This window comes from Gracilinanus agilis, chromosome X (genome assembly GCF_016433145.1).
Source record: "Gracilinanus agilis isolate LMUSP501 chromosome X, AgileGrace, whole genome shotgun sequence".
Lineage (NCBI taxonomy): Eukaryota > Metazoa > Chordata > Mammalia > Didelphimorphia > Didelphidae > Gracilinanus > Gracilinanus agilis.
In genome coordinates this window covers 13,534,462-13,545,937 of record NC_058136.1, presented here as the reverse complement: position 1 = coordinate 13,545,937, position 11,476 = coordinate 13,534,462, and the positions used below count along the sequence as shown (strand labels likewise).

Here is an 11,476-nt window from a genome sequence, read left to right as displayed (position 1 = left end):
GTGAAACCTGCAGTAGGATGGCCACAAAAGGGAGGAGACACTGTGATGGTGGAGTGGCGCCCCATCCCAGGAGGCAGCTTTGGGTACTGACCCCCTTCTGAAGATGACCAGGATCCCTTTATCTCACTGCCAGCAGCCCTCAGAGTTCCTCAGGTTGTCCTAGGAAGGGTGGGGCGCTGGGGATAGAATGTAGGTGTGCCCTGTTGCTCCTAGACGACTGAGAAAAAGTTAATTCCTAGAGGGCTTAAAGATGGGCTGAAGAGGAGGTGGGCAGAGAAATCCATCCCTATTAGCCCAAACAGTTTTTATGACACATGTCTGGCCCTTCCCTGGTGCCTGGGGAAGAGGAGGTCATTAGGCCAGGGCTATTGAGCAACATTTTCCCCTTTGACAAAGAAGGAACTATCTGGCTAAAACCTGAGAAGTTGCTTTTTAAACAGAGCAAAAACAAAAAAAAAAACAAAACAAAACAAAAAAAAAAACAAGTTCTAATGGCATTGGTCGGGGCCATTCAAGGGAAGTCTCACCTGTTTGGAGAATGCCCTGCCCTTCCACATGGCCCATTCTACCAACAAACTGATAATAGGACTTAGAGCTACAAAACCACTGGATTTGGAGATGACAAGAGAATCTTGGTGTCATTTCCAGCTCAGTTACAAACTATGTTCCAGTGTGATTTTGGGCAAGTCACTTTTTCTTTCTGGGTCTCAGTTTCCTCCCCTCTAAAATGAGAGGGGTTGGAGGAAGATGATCTCCAACACCCTTTCTGGCTCTAAATCCTAAGATTCATAACAGCAGTAAGTCCAAGCCCCTCATTTTCTAGAGGGGAAAACTGAGGCTCAGAGAGGAATTGCTTTGTCCATGCACATGTGGTTGGGAGGCAGCAGAAGCTGGAATCTGAACCAAGGTGTCCTGCGTCTTGAAAGTCAGTGTTCTTGTTGCTGTCTGGTGCTGCCTTTGGCCAGCCAGTGGCGTTGCTTCCCTTAGGGGTTTATGGCAAGGCATAAACCAGAGTTTTTCCCTCAAATGGAAAATAAAAGAAATGGCCCATTCTCCCGGCGGCCTCTTCTTACTTTTTGCTTTTGATTTTCTTCTCTCTTCGAGCCCTGGCCTCATAGTAGGACTGCAGGGCCCGGGCTTTTTGGAGCTCTGCTCGGCGCTGCTTGGCCTACAATGAACGACAGGGATGGTAACATCAGGGCTTACAGGCAGCTTGGGGAAGAGCGGGCATGCTAGAGATACCTACTAAGGTAGGGGGAAGAAGCTTGGGGTGGGGGGGGGGGAGGGTGGGGGAGAAGGGGCCAAGCAAATCTGTTACTCACCTCCTCTAGGCTCATGGCTTTTAAGGACTCCTTTTCTACTGGTGTCAATAAAGGGTCAGTCAGAGGCTGCTTGTTCTGGTGCAGGAGGTTAAAAATTTCCTTTTCCAGGGGAGTTCTTGCCTTCACAATACAAGAAAACACAGAAAATCTGAGCAAGGTGCCCACACCTTCCCTTCTTATCTTTCCCTGCTTGATGCCACTGGAGGTGGCCTAGAAAGCTAGCCAGGACTGGCTGCCATGGGCCTAAAGCGAGCAGCCTTGCTCTTCAATATCTGGGCCTGGTGGTGGTGAGGGTGTTCTTACTGTGATTTCCAGGCTCATTCTCAGAAACCATACAGCCACCTAAAGGAGGAAATTTGGTCAACTTCTAGAATACTTCAAGACTTAACAAAATGCTCCCTTGTAACACCTGAATAGGGGAAAGAACCCTAAATCTGGAATTGAGAATGGCCATGTTCAAATCCTGGCCAAGTCACTGGTCTTCCCTTTGCTTCACTGTTTTTTTTCCTGCTCTGTCAAATAAATGGGTTGGACTTTATGGTTTCTAAGGGCCCTTTCCAGCTCTAAAACAAATGCCCTGGTGAGATTTTCACAGAGTAGAAAACTGAGGCTGACACGGGCCAAGTGACTTGCCCAGAGGTTCACTACTAATTAAGTGTCAGAGTTGAAACAGTGGCCTCTCACTCTCCTCTTAATACTTCAGATGAAGTATGCTGCAAAATCTGCTCTATTGCCCAGAGCAAGAACCTCCTCCAGTCCGGTTCTTCATGGATTCAGATCAGATCCTTGCCTTTCTATTTACTTTCTGGAGGGATGGTTAGACTTTAAAGGTTAGACTTTAAGATCAGCATTCTTTACAGCTGATGGTAAAGCAAGGAAAAAAATCTGGATGACAGCTCCGAGGCAAAACCCATTAACCAAACTTCAGAAGAGCCAGCTGCTACCAATCATGTAGACATATGTGGGTGATGGGCTATTGTCAGTCCCCAGCTCTGTACTGTTCACTTGTGGTGTGATTAAAGGAGAAAAACAAGGCATTTTTAGGCTTGTTTTCTTTTTCAAATTTCCTGAGCACAAAAGGACGTTGCCTGAGCAAAAATATGACCTTCATGTAATTAGCCTGTTTCCTGACAGTTCAAATTTAACCCCAGTCATTTCCTCATTTTGCCTGAAATTCCCTAAACTCCACAGTGCATTGCACACGATGCCTTGGTTCTGTGTGTAGGAAACATATGGACTGCAATACCAGGAGTTGGAGTGGAAGATCTCAAATGTCCCTTCTAGCTCAAACTCCGAGGACTAGCAGAGTCAATTCATTTGCTCTTTCTCTTTCTCTCTTCCCTTCCCCTCTGTCCCAGGCACTTGGGCTTAAGTGACTTGCCCAAGATTACACAGCTAGGAAGTATCTGAGGCCAGATTTGAACCCAGGTCTGACTCCTGACTCCAGGCCTGGCTCTCTAAGCACGCTGCCACCTATCTGCCCCTTGTTTTCACTTTCAATAGCAGTCAGTAGAGATGGCCACTGTTCCACCAGTCCCGGTTGTCTGGCTGCAGTCTCAAATCCTCATCTACACGTCACCCTCCCCTTTAATCACATGGCTTTCCTTAGTGGGAAGAGCTGACCACAATCACGATAAAAGCGATAAATGTCTGGGGAAGTTTAGAAACAAGGCTCCTCTGTCAGATTCCTAGAAAACATCGTTTTCTCAAGAATAAAGGTACAATGAGGTAACTAGATGGCTCAGTGAACTGAAAGCCAGGCATGGAGATGGGAAGTCCTGGGTTCCAATCTGGCCTCACATATTTCTTAGCTATGTGACTCTGGGCAAGTCACTTAACCTCCATTGCGTAGTCCTTACCGCTCTTCTAATCGATTCCAAACTGGAAGGGAAGGGTTTAAAAAAAAAAAAAAGTGTTAAGGAAGGAAGCTCAAAAGTCACCCTGGTAGCCTCCACCAGTGATGTCAGTCTCAAATAGAAATAAGGGCCACATATTGACTTAGTTTGAAAATTTCATGCTATTCATGTTTTACTGTATTTTTATTTTTTTTGTGGAATGTTTCCCAATGACTTTATTTCAGTCGACTTTGGCAGCACTAGCATGTGGGTGATTGGTACCTGGCCTAAACCAGTGCTTGAAATTTAAAAAAACTTTAAGCCTCTAAGCACTACCAAATGCCGGATATTATTCTCTTACCTAACATGTCACAATTTCCCATCCTGAAAATGCATTTTAAGTTGCGGATGCTTTCATAGCATCTAGTACCAGAGTGCCTTGTAAGTCTCTGGAGCCCACCCAGGCTGGGTGTGGAGTTAGCAGGGCAGGTTGCATGCGTTCGGTAGATAGCCCCTATAACTCCTTCATCATCAATTAGTTGCTTATTCCCCTTTGGCTCTGGAGGGCAGGCCAGCAAAAGAGGGAAAATCCCCCAGTGAGATGGAGTGGGCCTGCAGGCACCTTTGAACTCTACCAGGCTAGCCTGTGAAGGGCAAATACCCTTGAATGACAACAGAATTTCTTCATGCCATTCAACATAACTGCAACCCCCTCAACAGGCTGCTGTGTGTTCTTGTGAGAAACCCCCCTTATGCTACTCAAGTTACATATTTTGCTGACAAACAGGGCACTAGATGGTCTCTGGTTTTTTAAGATGAGGCAGCAAGGGAGAAAAAAGGTCCAAGCAAGCGCTGATGCCTGCCTGCCTGGTTGGGGTTACCACGATGAGATGTCCTACATGATCTATGTGTCTATGCCTGCCACTCAATGTATATTTGTGGAAGCTCTAGGCCTAGTCCCGCCCTCGATCCCATGCCTCTGGTGGACTAAGAACCAGCTGCTTTGTAGTTTACCATAGTCCGAAGTCTCAGAGAGCTAACTTTTCAGATGTAGTCATTCTTCCTTTCATTGGCAGCAGCACTCTTCAGCTGAGGACACTTAACCTGTCTGCACCTCAGTATCTATCTTGTAGGATAGAGACAGCAATGTCTATGGTACCTGCTCCATGGGCTTGTTGTGAAAATCAAGAGCTAGTACATGTGACATCAAACCCCTCTAGAAACGTCCTTATTATTGTATTTCTTGGCTGTTTGGTGAGCAAACTATGGGCTCTGGTATTAACATGCCCCAGAGGTAGAATCCCAAATAAAGAATTCCTGTTTCCCAAGATCACTCTGAATTTGACAGAATTTTTCTGCCCTTACAATGCCAGAATCAAATAAAGAAAATCATATCATGCCGGGGCTGGAGTAGACCAGAGGTATCAAACTTTTTAGTCCAAATATTAAATAATTGGGAAATTTAACAAAATAGATAAAATACAGTATGACACAGATAATGTCAATATGTGGTTTTCTAGGGCAGTCTGCAGAGAAGCCCTTGAAAAAATGATGGTGTGTGCAGAGAGACAAGGAAAAGGCCAGCACTGAACCTTTCCCAGCTCTAATCTCAGTATCTGTGACATGAAGACTCTTGCAGCTCTAAAAATTTCTCAAAACTATTTGTACTGGTAGAACAGAAATGACACGGCTCCCTTCCTTCCTCATAGAAACAACTCAGTGCATTGGAGGATGGCGTTCACAGGGAGGAATGCTGGAAGGATTAGGGGATGACACTGGTGAAGAGCACTCCGCATACACAGGAACACTGGAGATGGCAGCTCTTATTGTTTCTCCTCTACAAAGCCACATTAGGCCCTGGAACCTCTGTCCCCTGGTGGGAGCTGGGCTCCACCTTGTACCAAACATACCTTCCAGCCCCCGAGAACCTCCTCGATGCAGTTATCTAGGACTCCATCCTGTTCCAGAGGAAACACTAGTTGTTCTGCCCTTCGGTTCTTCAGGACTACTGGATCCCACTTGGTCATGTCTTGGGAGATTTTGTTGTATGCAGCTTCCCTATGGATCTGAAAGAGGCAAAGCAACCAAGTGCCCAGAACTCAAGGTCAGAAGATTTTTGATCAGAGCCTCGGAACAGTCAGAGTTGGCTTTTATCATGTTACCAGGACACTCCAACTTCCCCTTAGATCCTCAACACCTAGAATATCATCCATAAGCGAGATGCCTGAGATCTAGAGCCAGGTATTACATGGAGCCCAAAAAACTCTCTTAAGCTCCAGAGGAAGGCTTCTAGGAAGGAGCCCTAGGTGGATCCTTCATGAAGGATTCATGGAAATCACAAGATGAGGGGCTATAGATGAGCTGCAGTCTGACCCAGCAGAAAATCCACACCAAGGAGCTCATTGACCCACCAAATTTTTAATGGGCCACTGGCCACCTGAAGTCCCAAGTTAGGGGGCTGGGTTCTCTGAGGAACGTCCGAGTCTGGCTGGCTCTCTCAGGAAACTGCTGAAATGGGCTGAGAACCTCACCGCTCCCAGTTGCAGAAACAAAAATGGCTCTGGAATTGAGATGTACCCCAAATCTACCCCAGTTGCTGAGAGGCACCCAGCTTGTTCAGTACCAGAATTCTCAATGATGCCATCAAAACGGATCCACCCTCAGCACAAGGCCCCTCACTGTGCCCTTTGGTAGGAATCAACTTAATGAAACTTTAAAAAATTGCTTTTGTTTTGTTACCCAACCGCTGCTACTAAGAGGGTAGGTTTAACCACCGTGGTTCAAGGACACTTCACCTATAAAATCTAGGCAAGCCTGCACGTAAAACGTTGCTGATCATGCCCCATTCAATATGGAAGGCAATGGGATGCATCTAGTTTTGGGTCATTTCTATTTCTACCTGATCATGCCCATTCTTTTCTCTCAAGCATCACTCACCCGTTCCCTCTCCTCTTTGCTAAGAGGTAAGTCCACCGTCTTTTTCTTTTTGACTTTTTTCAGTTGCTTCTTCACAGTGCCCAGTGAGGAGGAAGGCTTGAGGGGGCCAAGCAGCTCAGCAAGATCCAGCTGCTCCCCAGTCCCTGTATATAAGCACCAAACTTCTTAGAGGGGGGCAGAATGGGGTGAGAGAGAAGCCAGGGGTGGAGGAGACTGCTCCTGAGATGGTGCAGTTGGGGAAGCTCACTGGATCCAATGAGATGAGGTGTTGAAAGTGCTTAGCACAGTGCAGGCCCTCCCTTCCCTTCCACCCCATCCCCTTCACCAAAAGCCCCATCCAGATTCAAAACTTTCCCAAAATACACTGAGCAAAGGGCTACAAACACATCCATGCTTTAACGCCTAAAAAAAATGTCCTTCGGCATATAGCTCGCCCCCAGTGAGGACGTTCAGGGAGGAAATAATAGTAATATTAGCTATTCCTGACCTGTTCAAAACTGTTATTTGCTCTGGGTAATGTATATAATGTAATATTATAATATATAATATAATAATAATATAATGTATATAATATTGGAGAGGAAGACCCAGCTTCATAGTCTATGGTGAAATGGTCCACCAGGTACCCTGTATCCATCACTTTTTTTTTAAATCCTCACCTTCCATCTTAGAATCAATACTGTGTATTGGTTCTAAGGCAGAAGAAAGGTAAGGGCTAGGCAATGGGGGTTAAGTGACTTGCCCAGGGTCACACAGCTGCGAAGTGTGAGGCCAGATTTGAACTCAGGACCTCCTGTCTCTGAGTCCACTGAGTCACCCAGCTGCCCTCTTCCATCACTTTTAAATTAGAAGTCAGTGATCGATGGGTGTAGCCTGTCCAAGGTGGGGACCTCAGTGGAAATATTAGTGAACTGAGGCAGCTAGGTGGAGCAGTACATAGAGGGCTGGGTCTGAAGTCAAGAAGGCTAAGTTTAAACTTGGGTCTCAGACAGTTAGTAGCTGTGTGATCTTGGGCAAGTCACTTCACCAGTCTGCCTCAGTTTCCTCACCTATAAGATGTGGATAATAATATCCCTTACACCCATGGCTTCTTGTGAGGAGATAACATATGCCAAGTGCTTTGCAGCCCTTAATGCACTCTATAAATGCTATCTACTGTCCTTATTAGCAATGGTCAGCTCTTCCCCCGGCAGTTCCTCTGTCACTCAACCTCCATGTGCCCTTGCGGGGCTTCTTGTCTTGCTGTATACCCCTTCTTCCCCCCCAAACCTCTGAAGGAAACCTTGCCCTTGGCACAAGGCAGCTGGGGAAAGCAAGAATTCCAGAGTGCTTGCTACGTTTCCAGCTCTCACACAAAGGTGGACAGCATGTCAATATCTAGAGCTGCGGAGCATGAGGCCAGGACAACTTGTGCTTTGGGATCCCGTGACTACATAAGCAGACACACCTCTTGCTCTCCTGCCCACTTACCTTCATTGCTGACATTGAACTCTGACACTTGCAGACTGGCCTCAGAACGCTCAGCCAATCTCTGTCTGAAATGAAACATGAGATGAACGAGAATGTGGAAATAGATATAACATCCCAATTCGAGGCTCACTTCCTCCTAAGGCAATTGCTAATCTTGACTTTTAGAGCTGCATCCTTTGCACAATGGCCCCATGTCCTGGGAAGGGCTGGAGGAAGCCTTGAGTGTAGGCCCAGTGTTATAGAGACTCAGTCCCTTGAAAGCACCAGTAATTCTAATTCAAACCAACAGAAAGAATGAAGACAGTGAGGTGCAAAGGGAAAAAAATACTGAATTGTAGTTGGAGGACCTGGGTTCAAACTCTGTCTCCATTACTTGCTTAAGTGCAGGACTGCCTCCAGCAAGTTAGTGACCCTCTGTGGCTCTTCTTTTGTAAATCAAAGGGTTGGACTAGATGACTTCTAAGGTCCCTTCTAGTCCTAGGCCTAGTATTATCTCAATGTAGCTAAATTCTGTCCAATCTCAGAGGTATGTTACCTATTCTTGCCATCCAGGTATCCAATCTTCTCCAGGAGCTTTCGGTGGTTTCTCTCCCCATCAATGACCTCCTTCGGACAGAAAAGGATACAAAGAATCATTGCCCAATTGAGACAGAAGAGTGCTTGAGCCAATACGGGCACAACATGTATGGTGAGCCCTCAATGTGTGTGATGTTTGGAAGACATGGTGGGTAAGCAGATGGGGGACGATGTGGAGATAGCTCAACACAAACAAAAAGATGGGCTGAGGGACTTATGAGAAAGAAAACCAGCCACATCCAGAGGAAGAACCGTGGGAGGAGAAACATAGAAGAAAAACAACTGCTTGAACACAGGGGCTAATGGGGATATTATTGGGGATGTAGACACTAAACAATAACTCTAGTCCAACTATCAATGATGTGGAATTAGGTCTTGATCAATGATACGTGTAAAACCCAGTGGAATTGTGCATCGGCTACGGGGGGGAGGGGGGATTGGGTTTCGGGGAGAGGGAAAGAACATGAAATATGTAACTAGGGGAAAATATTCAAAATAAAAATATAATAATAAAAAAAAAAGATTGGCTTTAGGCCTGGACAGAGAGATCAATGAATCAGGCTGACAGGAATTATTGAGAAGTAATCCCCAATAAGGAACATGAATCCTCTAAGATCAGCTGAGATACTTCCTTCTAGGAGCAAAGGTGCAGTATAACCAGCATGCATTATAGTGTAACGATGAGTACTGCAGCAAGTCTGACATGGTTGTTAGTTACATTGTCACTCCTAGCTGCGCTACTTACTAACAATGCAACCCTGGGCAAATCCTCTCCTCTCTCGGAGGTCTGTCAAATTAAAGTCATGAACTGCGTGACTTCTAAGGTTCTTTCTGACTTTATGTCCTCTGGTTCGAGAGGCCTGTCCCAGGAAAAGACAACTCCACATCCCAGTACAGTTGTCTGTGACATTTCCATTTTCCTGGGAGAAATGGTTATTTGCATGATTTGCTTCAAACTGAAGCACAGAAAGGGTTTTGGCAACTACAGCGTATGTCAGGGATCCAATAAGCACCTTTTAATCAGATGATTCTGGCCACCTCTTTAGAAGCCTAACTTGGGTGAATGGAGAACTGTAATGAACAGGAGCTAATCTTGTTGCATCCCACCCCCCCTCCACCTCAGGCTTAATCTTCTTGAGGGCAGAGGGAGTAGGTCTTATACTTCTTTATGCTCTACATAATGCCTAGCACAGTGGTTCCCACACTTTTTTGGCCTAGCGCCCCCTTTCCAGAAAAAAATATTACTTAGCCCCCTGGAAATTAATTTTTAAAAAATTTTAATAGCAATTAAGAGGAAAGATAAATGCACCTGTGGCTATGACCGCCTCCCTGGATCACTGCAGCACCCACTAGGGGGCAGTGGCGCCCACTTTGGGACTCACTGGCCTAGACCATCTTAGATATCCATAAATATTTGCTGATTGGATCAGATGGGGGGAAAACCCAGACAAACATTTACTGGTTCTTTGCTTGACCTTTTCAGGAACTTATTATTTAACTTTGGGGAGGAATTCAGAAACCCCTCTGGGGAATGGGTACGCAGGTGGGTGAGTGGGTGCCACAACTTCTGCTGTTCAAGTTATAATGAAAGGAAAATGTGGCTGTTTCACACGAACAAAAAGAATAAGGTACAAATCATATCCCCATGGCACCTTTGCACCAGGGTTTTCTTGAGTCTTACCATGGTAGTTATCACTTACCTCATCTTCACTGGCACTCTGAGAGAAATCTTTTAGCGAATCCACTGCTTTTCCCTGGTGGCTCAATGCCAGAAGACTGACAGAAGGCAACAGAGAAATGTCACTACCAATAACATCCCTTCCTCCACATAAATAAATTGCAGCCCCACAAAACTGTCTCCTCACATGAGCCTGGAAGACTGAACAAGGCTTTAGGAATCTATAAAACCAAATACCATCTACTAGAGAGGTATTAAGCACTATCATAGAACTGGGGGACTAAACCTTTTGGTTTTAGTTCCATCCCATTGGCTTATACTTCCTAGTCCATTTCCCCAGGTCAATCTTGTCAAGTTCTAGGCAAAAGGACAAAAAGTGAGGACAAGAGGCAACACCTTTAGGTGCACCTTTGGGTAAGCCCTAACTATATCACTAGATTGGGAGCTTTTCAAGGTTGGAAACTCTCTTTGCCTTTGAATCTTTCCTTAGCATGTTCTATGAATTGGGGTTGCTTAAAGTAACCTTGTCAAGTGAGTGGTATTTCATCAGCTAATCACCAGCAGAGAAAGTAACAGTAATGAAGAGAGGTAATTAAGCCACAACCCACAAGGAACAAAGTAATAACAAAGACACAAAGTTGAAGAAAATTGTTATATACTAACAACAATAAACAAAAGTATCACTTTTTACTGAGAGTAATTTAGTATTGCAGAAAAGGGCACTAAATCTGGAATCAGACTTCCGGTGCCACTTACAAGCCATGAGACTCAGGGCAAGTCATGTCACCTCTGTGGGCCTCAGTTTCCTCATTCGTAAAATGAGGGAGTTGAACTGAAAGCTAAGGTCCTTTCCAGTTAGTTCTAAATCCTACGATCTCGTGAAGAATATGCCACGGAAAGTGACAGCAGGTAGACAACTGCAAAATACTAAAACATCCAAAACGAGGGCATTAAATGTTGAAGAGAGCCAGTGAGATTAAAGGACAGCAGGATCAGGAAGCGCAAGCACAATGCCTGGCACAGAGTAGGCGCTTAATCAAAGTTTATCGATGATTGAGGGAGGGAGGTAGAAGCTATTCAACAGACATTTCTTTATCAGATCCCTACAATCTGGCAGAGGAGAAAGGAAGAGAAAGCGTAGACAAGACGGAAGTCCTGGTCCCACTGAACTCTCAGACACGTATGCAGCCAAGGCAAGAACAGAGAATGGTAAACCAGCCCGCTGGAGAGCCGGAGTGAAGGGAGCGAGGCCCTGTCCATGGAAGGAAAGAGGAAGGGAGGGATCGATAGGAGCCCCGGCCCGGAAAGAGAAAGAGCCCTTGAGATCGGGACAGATCGCGGCAAGTGTGGCGGAAAGCCACCCCGCTCCGGGCCATGGCCCAGGATCGCTCTCACCTCTTCTCGGAGACTTTCCCGTTCATGTTGGTAAGCAGCCGGCAATCTCACGTGGGCGCGGAGGCGGAAGCCGAAGAACGCCACTTCCTGGCCTGTGGACGCTTCCGCCTCCGGTCCCGCCTCTAGGCGCGCGCCATTTCCGCTGTCTGCTACCGACTGGAGACTGGTCTTCTCCTTCGGGAGAGTTGAGGGATCAGGGCTCGAGGCCTCCGGGCAGTCACCTCCGACCCCTCCCCTGCAGCCTTCTTTGGCCTCGCCGGCGG

At 46.2% G+C, this 11,476-nt stretch overlaps 1 protein-coding gene across 1 annotated transcript; it reads right to left on the bottom strand.

Moving 5' to 3' along the window:
• Window positions 1–1,065: 1,065 nt before the first annotated feature.
• Window positions 1,066–11,275, bottom strand: UTP14A (UTP14A small subunit processome component). The gene is made up of 8 exons (XM_044682725.1): window positions 11,214–11,275; window positions 9,841–9,916; window positions 8,100–8,170; window positions 7,565–7,629; window positions 6,095–6,237; window positions 5,068–5,223; window positions 1,323–1,442; window positions 1,066–1,168 (listed from the first exon to the last, which is right to left on the bottom strand). The coding sequence occupies exons 1-8, from the start codon at window positions 11,237–11,239 to the stop codon at window positions 1,070–1,072; spliced, it is 756 nt and encodes a 251-aa protein (XP_044538660.1). The 5' UTR covers window positions 11,240–11,275; the 3' UTR covers window positions 1,066–1,069.
• Between the last annotated feature and the right edge of the window lie 201 nt (window positions 11,276–11,476).

Bases quoted from the DNA above. Each gene is read 5' to 3' on its own strand.
- UTP14A (XM_044682725.1), bottom strand. From the start codon at position 11,239: ATGAACGGGAAAGTCTCCGAGAAGAG. The intron at 8,171-9,840 runs GTAAGTGATAAC...TTCTGTCCGAAG, and splicing joins AGAGTGCCAGTGAAGATGAG to GAGGTCATTGATGGGGAGAG. The intron at 6,238-7,564 runs GTAAGTGGGCAG...GCTTATATACAG, and splicing joins GTTCAATGTCAGCAATGAAG to GGACTGGGGAGCAGCTGGAT.